This window comes from Arvicola amphibius, chromosome 7 (genome assembly GCF_903992535.2).
Source record: "Arvicola amphibius chromosome 7, mArvAmp1.2, whole genome shotgun sequence".
Classification (NCBI taxonomy): Eukaryota; Metazoa; Chordata; class Mammalia; order Rodentia; family Cricetidae; genus Arvicola; species Arvicola amphibius.
In genome coordinates, this window is record NC_052053.1 from 15331204 (window position 1) to 15347209 (window position 16006).

Here is a 16006-nt window from a genome sequence, read left to right on the forward strand (position 1 = left end):
CCACTATGCTTAGGCTGGCCTTCATGGGACCACACGTTTCGGCTGGCTAGAGGATGTGTATTGATAAAGGTTAGGGCAGACAGTTTCTTGTTGTTTGTTTGTTTTGCTAGCCAAGCACATGACTGCTGCTGGAAAGAGAAAGAGTCCCACCCTTGAGGGTACCTGCACCCGTGTGCACATACGTACACACAGGCACACATATAAATAAACAATAAATACTAAAACAATGAATGTTTAAAGTGCAGTGACCTGCCTTTCTCCTTTCCATTTAGACGGATGCCAGCAAGACAACGTTGAGGAACTGACAGAAGTATGGGAATACTGGGAAAACCAAAGAGAACGGGAGCAGGGGATGCACAGCGGTGATCCTGCCCAGGGCCTGTGAGGATGCGACCAGAACGAATGGATCCTGGGGACAGTCGCTCAGTAAAAGCAACTCCAGTGGGGAGAAGGGGAAAAAGCAGAGCACAATTCATTTAGGAAAGCTGCTTTTATTCTACAGTTTGACACTAGATTAGTGGTTCTTAACCTGTGGGCCACGACCTCTTTGGAGCAAACCTCTAGCTCCCAAAATATTTACATTACAGCTCATAACGGTGGCAAAGTTACAGTTATGAAGTAGCAACAAAAATAATTTAATGGTTGGGGCTCATCACAACATGAAGAACTGTATTAAAGGGTCTTATCGTTAGGAAGGTTGAGAACCACTGCACTAGATAGATAATTCTTTAATTGGAGAACTCATTCTGCACGTGGAAATGCTGAGACCCCCCCCCCCTCTGAAGCTATACATAGAATTTTTCTTTTTATTTAATTTTTTAAAAATAAAGACTTTATTGGTAATTCTATACACATATATTATAGTCATACACACATGTATACATGTCTAGGAATATGTATACATATTCATGTATGTATATTCCAGTGTTTGATAAAGAGTATCCTGTAGTCCAGGTTAGCCCAGACTCTCACCCTCACTACACAGCCAAGGTTCACCTTAAACTTGGGATTTTCCCATTCCCATCTTACAGATATGCCTGTTTTGTTTTCGTTGCTGTATTTTTGCATGGAATGAAGAATACTGGGTTTGGGGACAAGACAGAAGAGATGATGGGAAGAGAATAAAACCAGCGCAAACAGACAGAATTCCTGTGGCAATGCAGGAACCAGTGCTAATCTAGAGGTCCCAGAACTCAGATGATGCCTTCGATCGAGGCTCTTCACCCTCTCGGAGAGGACCCTAAAGTTAAGCCCCATATGACACCACAACTCTTACCTTCCTTTTGATGTCTGTGAACTGGGAAACCATTAAGGACCAATAAAACGACAGCTCCAGGATATAATAGTAGTGAAGGTCAGCAGTGAGGGGCTGAGGGGAAAAGGAAAAGGGGGAAGATTAACAGTTACTAGGAAACCCGCTCTGTGTCCCTAACGCCACAAGCTAGCTCACTGCTAACTGATAACCCAGTCTTATGCTGAACACACGCAATTCCCATCCTTTCGTTGGTAGACAACGGCATCTCGGGGTTGCCTACAGACTACTGCTCGATACCATTATTTTGTATTTCATCTCAAACCCAGGAAGCATTAGCCTGTGTGGCAGTTTGGGATCCTATTCATTGAGTGTGACAATAGCATCTGTGGTTCTTTCACATATAGCAGCTTTGAGACTCCTTAGGCAACACGGCACATGCCCTGATACTTGTGTGTGTGTGCGCGCACACACACATGCACGTACTCCCCTGCCCCCCTCCCACACACAGCAGCCACTGTGAGAGTTGAAAGCGCAGAACAAGGAATGCAGGTGGAAGGGATGTGTTCCATAATGGTCAATGAAGCAGAGGTCCAAGGTCTACATTAATCAGAAAGATTTTTTTTTTTTGGGAAATGTTCAATATATTGCAATATTCAAAACAAAGCATTCAAAAATATTTAAAGATCAGAGGGACAAGAAGGGTACAAACAGACACTCGAGTAGGCAGGCACTCAGTTAGGAAGTCTGAGATGAAGGTCCAGCTCTATAACTGGTGGTAAAGTTACTTATAAAATGGTAGGGGAGACTGGAGACAATGCCTGTTCTGACTGCCTCAGAGGCTCAGAGTGACAGTAGAGTCAGCAAAGTGTGTTTTTACACAGACACACTTACATGCACACACACCAAATGCACACACACTACATAAAAATCAGTTTTTTCAATGGCATGTTGAATTATTTTTAGCTTTTTAAAATTTGTTTTTTAATTGAGCTGGAGTGAAATGTTTTGGCTTATTGGAAAGATTAAAGAATAATCTCTGAATCTCTTCAAACATATTCACACCACTGTTCAGAAGGCGACAGTCTGTAGTATAGAGAAAATTAATGTCGTATGCACCACCTGCCAATCATGGCATAGTGAATGGCTATCACAAGACGGCTCTTAACTCGGTAGGGCACCAAGGAAAACTATGTCTCTCTCTTATATTTCCAACAAGGAACATTTAGGATAAGATATTCGCTTGGTAGTTCTGAACTCGAAGTGACAGAGAAAATTACTACAGACTGAATGCTAGGATCTCTACAAACCAGTGTGTTGAAGCCTGATACCCAACGTGATGGAATTTGCAGGATGGGCTGTTGGGCAGTAATCAGGGCATGAGACGGGGAGCTCTCATGACCGGAGCACAGTTTCTTCCTGTGGAATGAAAGAAGCATCCGTGCTCAGGGGTACCTTGAAAGAAATCTATTTCCCACTGACATGCCTTTCAGACGCTGTCAGCAGCAATGCAGTCTGGGAAAACAGGGCCCTGGCTGGAGCTTCTGAGCCAAGGTCAGATTCTGGTGTTGATGAGATTCTCTGCCTCTTGGCATCATCATCTGGGAGAGTGCCTCAGAAGGTCCCAGGACATGCTAGGTCACATCTAGAAGGGCCGAGCTCACGTGCGAGCACCACAGTAATCAGCAGTCATCCGCCACTCTACCGTTGGTGAAACACACCCACGTGACTCACTCTGAGCATCCTGAAATCTGCAAAATTACCACTCTCATTCCTTGTGTAGATTACAGAGTTGGCAGAAAATTGCTATCAGTTAATTCAGGTTTAAAGGACACAGTCAGGTCTCGTGGCTAGGGAGGCCCCTGACCACTGTATTGCAGCCTCTCCTGCCCAGTGTGTGCTCCTTGTAATGAGCTGCACAAGGGCCAACCGCATATAAACCTCATCCTACTTGAATCTTTAAAATACATACCTATATAAAACTCTTCCATGTGGAACAAATAGGCACACTCACATAAAGGAGGATGTGTGTTTAAAATTGAAGCAGAACTACGACTTTTCACTGAAAAAAATCTATCTGGTTACTTATGTGTTGAAGACAATACATATTTCATGAGCATGTTCAATCTTTAAAAGTGCACTGAAGGCTTGAGATAGACTCTGAACCGAAATCTGCTCTCCATATTTATATACATATGACTGTATGCAAAGCATTATACGTGCATACATGCTATTTAACTTCCTACACCCCCTACCCGAAGAAAGCCAATAATTTTTATTAGCATGTGGCACTTGTCGAGGATAACCACGGTTGCCTTGAGAGATCATGAACACTTCTAAGATCTGGGGACCCTGAACTGTATCACTCAGTATTCATCTTACCAGTAGAAGACGATTCTTGATCCAAATCCCCACAGACCGGGTATCTTTCTTGACACCCTGAGGATATTTTCCACTTTTAAATTTAACCTTATCATCTAGCCCCTCAGACTTTCATGCTCAATCTATGGTGCTGTCTATGAAACGGCCCACGGCTACATTCTGGGCCACAGTACTACACACTCAGCTCAAAGCAAACCCCCTCACAGCTGCATTTAGAATCCGAAAGTTATTCTGGGCTACATTACAGTTAGAGACAAGGTTAAGTGTTACATTTTGTATGACATTTGTCTCAATGCCTTTCATTGTTGCGGAATTTACCTCTTAAAAGTGGGGGCATCGTGGCAGCTGCGGTGGCAACATTTCAAATAGAGCAACATTCCAAATAGATTTTCCAAGCCTTTAATCCCCTTGTCTAAGTAGGAAGGGAGATGAGGAGTTGCACGCAGACAAGGGAGTGCGAATGGGCCTGAAGCAACTGCGTCAGGTACTGGACTGGCATCCACCTTGGGTCAGCCCCTAGTTACCTCAGGAATTCTCAGCTTCCTCTAACTATGTCCTGCTGCTTATGGAAATTCTTTTCTCATTTAAATAAATTAAGGGATTCAAATGCAAACTGGAATTCCAATTCAATGTGCCCTTAGCCTTGAAGGAGTATCCAGTGTCGGTCTCTACCAACGGCAGCTCTCTGGACAGCACAGAAAATGTGGACTACGCGTTCCCCATTAACCCTATACACACAGGAAGTCTAAATGCCTCTAAAATGCAAACCCCAAGCTAAAAAAAAATGAAGGCGCTTATTACAATACCTAGTTTCATTTGCTTCCCTTCTAGGACGTATCTTGACAAACTAGAAAATTCCCAGTTCTACCTTTGATCTTTTTTATTTTAATGCAATCAAAATTAATTGCTCTAGGGGTGACAAGGACTTGTGCTAATCTTACTGAATTCATGAGGAGATGCAAAAGTGCAGCAGTGGGCAGAGAGGCAACCCTCCCTTTCAGGGCTATTTCATTTCGGCTGTCAAAGCTGGTGTCTCCTTTTTAGTTACAGAAACAATTCATCCAGGTGTAATGGCATTAGTGCAGTTTTCTGCACTGGGAGCAATGGTGCTTGATTTACATATTTAGAGGCCACTTCTAAGCTCCAGAGTCAACAGAACTCAGCAGGCCAGCTCTCAGGGCCACACCTGAACATTCCTACTTGCTGTGGAGGCAAACCCGCACTGCCAGCAGGCCTTTAGACTTTCCTCTGTACTAAGAACCAGGAACCTGTCACCCACTGAAGTGACTATATCCTGTTCTTCAGCACAAAATCCTTACACATTTATCCCACCTGATAAAGCCACCAGACTTTGATCCAGCCCTTCATCAAGAACCCACAAAGCCTTGTCTTCACTAGGTTATGGTTGACATTAATGAGCAGGTGCAATAACAAAATGTAAGTGGCTACTCAACCAGCTGCATTCTGCATGGCACCAGGAAGATGACCTAGGGAAAACTCCCTACATCTGTAAACCCCAGAAGTCAGACCTCCTTACCTGGTAGGGGTAGTTATACCAGCAGTGTCTTGTATTCCACAGCCAAGGGGTCTGAAAGAAAAAAAAAAAAAAACCAAAGAAATGGACTTTACATGCTTTAGAACTGTTAAAACATCAGGAATCCAACCACAGTGCTCTCTGGAATGGAGTTCTCTCACACCCGGAGGCCATATATTCTGTTGGTCGCTCACTCTGTTGTATTCCTGCAATACAACCCCAACAGCTGTGCTTCCGGGCTGGCTGCAAAACATCCGTCTTAACGTATGTGAAAACATGGCTAACAGTTGGTACAATCTACCCTGGAACTCCCGGGCCTCAATATTCATTCTTTGACCAGGGTTCCCTGATACGCTTCACTTCAGCAGGATGGCTCAGAGGAATCCCCATGGTACCTTCTACCTCCCATCCAAGTTTCTAGGATAAATCATTCTTCTTTGATGGCAACTGTTTGCCTTATAAAAGCATATAACTTCAAAAAATCTAAGTAATCACACAAATTCCAAAACCTACAATGACCAGAGAAGAATTGATGTGAACTGCAACAGAGAGGTAAACCATCCAACAACATCAGGACCAACATCCTCACATTTTTCTATTAACGTTATCTGTCTGACTTCCCTCATCTGCTGTTAGCCACCAACTCTGTAGTACCCACCGATAGGCACTAATATACCCATATTGTTCTGGTGATTCTGCTCCCCGACTGTCACTCCTGGGCCACACGATGAAAACGATCACTTTCTGGCGGCTAATATTTGTTAGGTCTGCCTATGTCTAACACATTGTGGTGGTACTGATGCATAAAACACATTGAATCCTTACAGCGCTATCGATATTATTCTTCTTTCTTTCATCAGGTAAATGCAGGCCCTTTGCCTGGAAGATCTTCCTAGGTCACATGGTCCAGCAGTGCCTAAACTGCATTCAAGTAGAGACTATGTGGTCCCCTGCTAACATGCAGTCACTATCTCTCACCTGAGTCTGGTAAAACTGAACTGCATAAAAAGGGCCCCCCCAGGGAGCACATTTTAAAATGTCTGTGAGTCTCCATATTTTCCCTTCATTCAAGCACCATCCACCTTCTTTCTTGTGAGAGTTTTGATGTTTTGGGTTCTCGCTTGCTATTGGTTCAACACTACCCACTATCCACTCTGTGTGGATAGTGTCCTTGATTTCCTTGGGGGGGGGGGCGGGGTCCTGGTCTGTCTATTTCCTCCATTTCTCTTATCTGGACCATTGATATTTACTATTATAGGGTGTGGGGTGGCTTGAATAAGAAGGGCTCCAATAAGCATAAATTTGAATGCTTGGTCTCTCCTTGGTGCCACTGTTTCAGAAAGGATAAGGAGGTGAGTGTGGCTTGGCTGGAGGTATGTCGCTGGAGATTTGGGCTTTCAGCAGCTCACACCTGACCCAGTCTCTCTCAGCGCCCCTTCCCCACCTCTCTGCCTCCAGCTTATAGACCATGATGTAAACTCAGCTACTACTCCACCCTGCTTTCCTCCACCACGGCCAGGGACGCACCCTGAAACTGTAAACAAGCCTCCAACTAAACGCTTTCCTTTATAGTTTGCCTTGGTGTGGTGTCTCTTCACAGCAATGGAAAACTAAGCGCAGAAACGAAGATCGAATGAGACCGAGCGTATAAAAATACCACGGCAGAATAAGCTTAGCAAGTTATTCTATTTTCATATCATACAGACAATGTATGTTCATTGAGGAAGATCTGGAGAGCACAGAGAAGCATGACAATACAAACAACTTAAGTTCCTGCTAGCATTAACATTTTAAATGACAGCACATTTCTGGTCTTCTTTCCCTACGCGATGTAGATATAAATACAGATTTATTTTTAAATATACACATATAAGCATGTTTTAAAAGTGTGAGCATAGAATAAAATCTATTTTAAAGCTCAGTACGATGTTATTCAGTACTTTTATCTCTAATAAAGTATCTCCATAATTAATGGAAAAATCCCCAAGGGAAAAGGATGTTGTATTTACGTGTTGACCCCAGACCCCAGCATTCATGCTCAAGCAAACAGGTCAGCATGTTCTGAATGTGAATATATAACAAGCCTGGCAGAGCTTTCTGGATCTACCAATCTCAAGCTCCCAGGGCACAGGGTATCTGCCCCTCAAGGTGTCGCAGGGATCTCTTCTGTGGCCATCATTTCCTGTCCCTTTCCTGTCATAGGTAGGACGGCAGACGCAGAAAAAGAGTCCCGCACCCAGCTTTCCTTCCTCCCCCACTTCCTTTGCGTATTAGTTTTATTCTAAAAATTGAAGCTTCTCCCGGGATACATCAGACATTCAGCATCTAGACCCACATCTCTTGTGGTCCTGCTAACTGACTGTCCTATGCAGAGGACACACGTCTATCTTACACTGATCTCCACCTAGACACTGTAGATAGGACAGAGCCACCGGGGCCCCAGCTCAGCTGGCCAGTTGTTGACCCAATATTGTAACCGTACAGTTCCTCCACGGGCAAGACGGCACACTTCTACACACACAGTGCTCTTTTCTAGACCACCTTATGCCCCCAAACACTGTGGCACAGGCAGATCAAATGTCTTTCCCAATTCACAGAAAGAAACAAAATAGAACTCCGCAGCAAAAGGTGATTCTCTTGGGCTTAGCACCTTTTACCTTTAAATTTAAACCAGAAGTGCCCCAAAATCCAAAACCCTAAAAATTCAACAACTTTACAAACATGACAAAATTCAAAAACAGCCGAAATCTGGGCTGACTCTGGACTACACTTTTGGAGAGCGGATATTCGGCCTATGGCTAGATACTGGTATATGAATCTGCAATTTATAACAAGATTATCTTATACGTGACTTTTAAAAAAGATTTATTTTATTTTATGTGTATATGTGTTGTGCCTTCATATGTCTCTGCACCACATACATGTAGTGGCCCTGGAGGCCAGAAGAGGGTGTTGGATCCCCTGAACTGGAGTCGCAGACTGCTGTTCACTGCCAAATGGGTGGTAAGGAACTGGATGAGGTCCTCTGCAAGAGCAGCAGGGGGTCTTAAGCACTGAGCTGTCTCTCCAGCTCCCGCGTCTGTTTTAATTAAATTTATCCCATGAAACTTTTATAAATTCCTGTAATCAGTTTCTCCACTGACAAACTTTTAATGCTGCTCCCAGGAGCCACGCGTTATTAAACAACGATCTGGTCCCAGGCTTGCGTTACTTCCTTATGAACTGTTCAGAGTCCAGTCTCTTACCATGGCTCTTGGTTGCCCGTCAGAACTAGATGGTAAGCCCCTGTTGCTGAAGACACCACTCATCTTGGTTGCAAGAACCAGAGAAACCAAGTCTAAGATGAAAGCTCTCTTCCTACTGGGTAGCATTTTCCATGTTCAAAGGTGCTCTGCAGACTTCCTGGGAGAAAGGGCATCGGTATGTTTACCTAGCAGTGAACCTTAAGATCTACGAGAACCACCTACCAGATAAGATATGCCCACTGCTGCCAACTGGCTCAGCTGTTGTGGTGGCCACTGGCGGCTCTCTGATTGGATCTGAGGCCTGTTCCACAGGAAGGCATTGATGTCTGGTATCATAAACCTAGTCAAAAACTCCCTGAACCCCAGCAATGACTAGAATAGCAATATATCCTGAGAAGTGTAACTGTGGCTCTTAAATCCTGGAGAGCCATCATATTTGATGTTAAGGTCCACTCAACAGGAGAGCGAGAACTCACGCCTTGTACTGTAAACCTGCTTTAATACTTATGGCTGATGAGCCCAGGGACGCTAGAAAACCTAATACTGTCACTTCCTTAAAGGAGTACAATTTCTAAATGTATTCTTATAGTCACAGGTAAGTGTGGCTCTTATCCCTCATCAAAGAAGCTTGAGTTTGCTTTGGACAGAGACCACTACAGAAATCCATAACTAGTCAAAATGCAGAAATTGATGAATCATGTAGTGCTCAGTCCCAAATTATACATCTACAAGAAAACCCCTACACCTAAGTTCAGGGAACATCACAGAAGAGGGCATAGGAAGGCTGTAGGAGGTAGAGGACCAGGGCATCTCCTGAAAGACGGTGTCTTTCTATTTGAATAGGACGCTGCACCCAGGAAATCTCAACAACATGGCTGCCTAGATAAGACCTGTACAATTAGAACACCAGTCTACATCTCAGCACGGATTGGGGAAATTTCAAAAGGCCCCATACCTAGATCAAGAGCTACAAGCAATGAATGGCCTCTGAGGGAGGGAGAAATAGTCTTCTCCAGGGACAAGTGCCAATCCTAAATGAGCAAATCTAAACAGTTATACAAAGGAACTACACTGAGGAGATGCATCAGCTGTGTTTATAAACAAACAAAAAGTATATATATATATATATATATATATGTATAGAATAAAAAAGAATAAGGGGCCATGAGAATGGGAGGCATGGGATAAGTTAGAGAAAGGGACAGGGGAGGGGGAATGAATGAAGTACAACACTCATATAAGAAATAAACAAAGACATTTTTAAGACGGTATGAAGTTAGAAATAAGGCTGGGTGGGAGACATTGGGGAGGTTGTGATGGATGAATATGATCAAAGTACACTATATTAATGTATACATACATTTCCAAAGAATAAATAAAGGTATTAACTTTTAAAAGGCTAGGAAACTTAGGAAGTCCAGTAACTGTTCATTTTTATTGTTTTGGTAGCTCAGGAGCAGCAGCCTCTTCCTGCTCCACACCTGTACGTGTAAGCGGTGCTATGAAGCACTGTGCAGACTTAAGGTAAACTCATGCACATCATCTCATCTAATCCGCACACAACTTGTCAGCAATCAAAATAACGCAGCTCGCAGGTGCTTTGCCTTAAGAGATTTACAAAGAACGTGGAGGCTCAGCACTCACCACATTGCTGAAAGACAGCCTGATTCAGTACATCTGGCTGAGGGGGTAAAACTCTCTGCATTTCTTGCATCCCAAGTGATGCTGGAATTGTTAGATCATGACCCATACTTAGAAGTAAGGTGGTACAGGATGCTAAAGAGGCTGATTCTAAGCAACTCATTGCTAGTCTACAATTCAGCACAGATGAACTGAATTAGTTCTAACGACCATTTGCAGAAGGGAATCTTTGCTGGTGAACTGATTGCTAGAGTTAGCGATTCTCGGCCAACCTCCCTTAGAATAGCCGTACATCTAACTTCCAGCAGAAGAGCTGTGAGCGGAATTTCTGTGAGGAGACACTTTGGGATGCTGCTCCTAACAGCGCCGTCTGGGAATAGGTTTGTCACGCTCCTTCACGGCCATCGGAGGGAGATAATGAGAACCGAGGTCTAATCAGACTGGTGCCAGGGGCTCCTCACCAGTCCTTGTTTGCTGACTTTGTACTGCCTGTGTAAGATACACAGATTCCTATCACAGCTCTCATTTCTGAGATACTGCGATACACGCGGACAGACCCCAAACACACACAATAGCATAGTCCACCTTTTCATATATACACCACGGTGAAGTATCATTCCAGAGCCCACTTGGGAGGGGAACAGGAACACATGGTCAGTATAAACTCACGTCAGCCAGCCCCTTGCGTTGTCCCTCCCCTCCAGGCACTGTGGATGGACACAGATAGACAGTTAAAGAAAAGCCACCGGGTAGACATTTGGGGTTTATTCCACATTTTCATGTATGTGACTATTACCTAATAACAATGAGTGCTTTTTTTTTTTTTTGGTTTTTCGAGACAGGGTTTCCCTGTAGTTTCTAGAGCCTGTCCTGGAACTAGCTCTTTTTTTGGGGGAGGAGGGTTTCGAGACAGGGTTTCCCTGTAGTTTCTAGAGCCTGTCCTGGAACTAGCTCTTGTAGACCAGGCTGGCCTCGAACTCAAAGATCTGCCTGCCTCTGCCTCCCGAGTGCTGGGATTAAAGGCGTGCGCCACCACCGCCCGGCCCACTGAGTGCTGTTACATGGAAAAGACCTCCCTCTCAAATCCAGTTTAATCCACAGAAGATCCCCGGGCCTTTTACACCAAGAGCGCCATGTTACCAGTCACCATGGAGATGTGTGGGCTTGCTGTCTCCATGTTAGAACTGGTCAACAGACAGTGAATGAACACTTTATTTTTTTTTTTAAATCTATCACAGATTGATTTGCACGTTCACCCTGAACTGATATGCAGACATTTTAATACTCAGCGTCTCTGTATTTGAGGCACTTTTCTTCCTCTCCAGACACACACTCAAAAGAGAGAGGTGGTGCAGAGTCCAGCAAAAGGTGGCCATCTGCACACCAGACACAACTGCCTGCCAGACCTTCATTCGGAGCTTCCTGCCTCCAGAACGGGAAGGAATACATTTCGGGCAGCCAGTGTGTTTTGTGACAGCAGTCTAAGCTACCACAGCATTAGAAGACCATGCTTCCCAAGACGCTTACTAGCTACTAAATTACAAACCAGCTGATTTCATTCTAAGCCAACTGACAAAGTATCTTATTAAGACTAAGGTCACATTGTGGGGTATGAAAAATTCCCTTTAACACCCTCAATCTAAACCACAATGTACAAAGGGATTTTTCATTACATTAAGAACATCTGCTCACAGACACCAACTCAACAGCAAGCACATTCATCAATAATGCAGAGCCCCAGGGGAGGCATACGTGGCTCTTTTCACCCCCAACAAACCCAATCCCAGCAGCAGGATGGAGCCTTGGGTACTGCTAGGGCTCACCCTGAAGTCTTCATTTGCATATGTAAAGATATGCGTGAGATTTACTCTTTTACTTTTTATCTGAAGAGTAAGTAAATCTAGGTTATCAGGTTTCTTTTTATTGTCTGTACAACAGAGATCCCATCATGAATCTAACATAAAAATAGGTAAGGTCTGTTCACTTTACCCTCTGAAATAATTACGTCAGTTTAGGCTAAAGGGAGAAGAGATGTTAAACAATCAGAGAAAAGAATATACAGCTTACCAGGCAAGGGTTCCATGATGAAATAAAAACAGAAATGCACATACAGGTACATATAAGCATACAAGCATACAATCATTCATTCATACATACATACATTCATTCATAGTTTTTAGGGAAGTGGTGAGGACCTGAAGCTCAGGGGATAATAATTTCATTCAAAATAACTGTTTTGATTTAACAAGAGAGCACAAATTATATGAATTAAAATAAGTAGGTTTGAATATGTTGAATATGATTACATGTGTTGCTTTATCAAAGACAATTAAGGTCTGTGGTCTGTACTCAGCGTTAGCATCTTAGAGGCAAAATTTCATTTTCCTCTTTCCACCAAAACTCCCTTCTGGCTGGGCATAGTGGTACACGCCTTGGATCCCAGCACTTCAGAGGCAGAGGCAGCGGCAGAGATGGGGGAATCTCTTTGAGTCTGAGGTTAGCCTGGTCTACATATGAGTTCCAAGACAGTCAGAGCTACATAGTGACACCCTGTGTTAACAAAAACCAAAACAACGAAGAAACAACTTCCTTCTGGTTTTCTCATGACCAGAGGAAGACAGCCCAAAATGCACTGCCCCGTGTAGCTTAAGTAATAAATGTCTGGCTCTTTGGATTGGGCATGGAAATGCTAGGAAGGTACTCCCTGAATTATGGAAGGATGTATTAATAACATATAAGTATCACAAATCCTTTCACAAAACTGCTTTTTCTTTAAACTATCCTGAAAACACCCCAATATCGCAATATTTCAACATTAAACCTTTTGGTTGTATCCAGGCCTTACTTCTAGAATAGACTAAGGAAAACGCTTGCATTCTGGCAGCAAACTTAGGCTAGAAAATCACTCTTCGTTCATGCTGAGATCAATCTAAAGTCCCACATGATATTTTTCCTTTGAAATTTAGTCCAAGGGAAGAAATATTTTTTCAGTCCAAGGGAAAAAACTAATGTGGTTTTTTTTTTTTCTGTGAAAGCTTAGCATGTTTCATCTACACATGAGAACAAGGTCACCTCCTGTGACATTGCATCTTGGCTTTGGGAAGTTGACATCTAACCCTGACGCTCAGTCACACCCACTGTGCCTATCTTCCAACATCTCTGCATATCTCTCCTTTCAGCTGCAATTTTAATGTTTAATATCGATATTACATAAACACTGAAAGTCCTTGTAAACACTCAACCTATACTTCATTATTCAGTATAATGATATCGATTTTACTCTAATTTAAAAACAGAATCAAAGCCGGGCGGTGGTGGCGCACGCCTTTAATCCCAGCACTCGGGAGGCAGAGGTAGGCGGATCTCTGAGTTCGAGGCCAGCCTGGTCTACAAGAGCTAGCTCCAGGACAGGCTCTAGAAGAAACTACAGGGAAACCCTGTCTCGAAAAACCAAAAAAAAAAAAAAAAAAAAAAAAAAAAAAAAAACCAGAATCAAAAGGTACATTTTATGTTTTGCAATCTTAAAAAGATGCAAGGAAACTGGTTTTGTCTTTCACCCTACAACTGTATTTGTAGGTAGAGGCAATGCTCAACAGAAGGGACCAGGGATCTTTTTCTCCTTTTCCGGGCCTGGAGACACATGACTAATAAATCTGCAAAGCGGTAACTTCTCCCTGGAGGCTCATGGCCTCTGTGTTAGCTTTCAAAGTTCTTGTCATGTGAGATGTAATTTGGACCCAACCCTTTGACAACACACAAGGGCGGTAGCCTTTCATGTTGATCAGGCTCAGGAGGGGTGCTGTTCTTCTAGATCTGGTCTTGCATGCGTCTTCAGCACATTGTGCAATCAATTTTGAAAGTGATCTGAAGATCTGGCAAGCCCACGTAAGCAGAAGAAAGCAGAAGATCCTAAAGGGCCCTGGCCCTAAGGCCATGGGGGCCTCTATGAAGGTTTTATCAGAAAAACAAGGATGAGGGAATGTGAGCGGATTCCTTTCAGCCAGTAGACCTCAATTTTTCCGCCTCTGCTCAACTGCAGGACTCCAACACACCTAAATGTCATAGGGCATGCTGGCTCTGGTTCCCGAGAACCAGCATCCCAGGCCACCTCTGTCAGGGCTGATGTGCACACTTTTCCATGTAGCCACCAGCAAAAATTCAGATGCCTTGGTTAATTCCATGTTTAGAAAAAGAAGCTGGGATGAAGAGACCTCACCAAGGAGAAAGAATATGAAAGATTTATAGAGAGGAATAAAATGGTGAAGATCTCAACACAAAGGACGGCAGATGTGCAGGCTAATTAACAAGGAATTGGGGATGAAGCCAACAAGAGTGGCTATTAAGAAGTATAAATTAGTCAAAAGACAATTTCAGAACAACTTATAACATGTAACAAAGAAGTGATAGCTCTACTATGTAAAGGAATCATACACTGACTAAGAGACTTAACATATAATGGAAAAATGGAGCAAAGATACAAATAGGCAACATTTAAATAAAACGTGTTTCTGTTTTAATAATAAAATCTATAGAACAAAATTGCACAGACTTTTTATTTTACTGCAGTACCTAGCACATATTTAACAAGGTTAATATCAAGGGATCATCAGTGCAAAGAAAAACCAATATGCTTCAAATTAACATATATCAAGAGCCTTTAAAATGTGCATGCCCTTGACCCAGAATTTACTATACGCCCCCCCCCCCGCCCCAAAAAAATCACTAAACACCAGGCTTTGTTGTAAAGGCATTTGATACATAAATCTGTTACAGTTCTTTTTCTAATTATGTATGAATGGAATAAATATAATTATCAATAATATAAGGCTAAACATTCTGAGTCTGGCCTCCTTTAAAAGCAGATGCTGGAATACAGAACTGGATGCAGACTGGTGAGAAGAAAGCAAGACAGATGAGGAGGAAACGTGGTAAGGTTTGCGGAAATGAGCTGACTCCTGCTGCTGGCCGCACCATCTGAACCCCACTGGAAAGCCGCTTCCTCACAGGCAACTAGTAACAGTCTCACCTCAGAACGGGACACCTGCAATGTGCCCTCTCCCATCCCCTATTGGCTGAAAACTACAGAGGTAATTTCTCCATGTTTCTAGCTTGTACCTTCCTGAGCCTAACTGATCCCCACAGCTCTGGAATAAGGAGAGTGGGGGTGGGGGCGACACTGCTGGAATATCGTGTGGGATTGCTGTCAAAGACATACGGGACTGTCTATCCCAGCTGTGCTGACATCGTGTGGACCAAGGAGGACAAACATAACGGGCATATTTTATGTGAAAATCAGATCACAGGAAGAGTCTACAACATGCTTAAGAGATAGAGCAGACACTGTATTTGCTCGATATCCATGAATTGATCCCATGACCTCTCAAAGATACTGGCTTCTGTAAAGGCTCAGATCTTTGTATAAACTGGGGTAGCATTTGCTTCTATGCTTCCATGCGTGTTCCCACATAGTGTAAAGCCTCTCCAGACTAAGCATATCTAATCCAAAGACAGCGCTCAGGGAGAAAGGGTTACATGCTTGTGTTCAGGAGACCGTAGATGTTCAGTACGTGTGCTCTCTTTTGCATTGTTTTTATTAATAGTTGATTGAATCTTTGTAGTAACAGTGGATATGGAGAAATAACTATATTTTATACACACACCTTAAAAATGAGCTATTTACTAATTATCTCTGAGTAGTGATTTTCTCAGTGGTTTTCCTTTGTTTGTATGTCAATATTAAACTATATAGGTTGTCATATCTATCCTTTTTCTGCAGTGAACAAGTTTTATTCAAAGACAGTTAAGTCCAGCTTATGAAGTTTCAATGGTCCTATAAAAGACATTTTATGCATAAACAGCATTAAGAGAGTAATAATACATTGCCACCCTCAAATTATCCAATAATCATAACTAGCTTTAAGTTTAAAGCTAGCACAGGAAATAGCTGCCTTT

The 16006-nt window shown here is 43.0% G+C and overlaps 1 protein-coding gene across 2 annotated transcripts in view; it reads right to left on the reverse strand.

The window, feature by feature from the left end:
* The window catches only part of Cers6 (ceramide synthase 6), a 242405-nt gene that overhangs the window by 57010 nt on the left and 169389 nt on the right, over positions 1-16006 (reverse strand). For both annotated transcript variants that reach the window (XM_038338147.1, XM_038338146.1), the window contains exons 5-6: positions 5172-5222; positions 1277-1369 (exon numbers count right to left, since the gene is read on the reverse strand). In XM_038338147.1, the coding sequence (XP_038194075.1) occupies positions 1277-1369; positions 5172-5222 (144 nt within the window). The remainder of the gene's footprint in view (positions 1-1276; positions 1370-5171; positions 5223-16006) is intronic.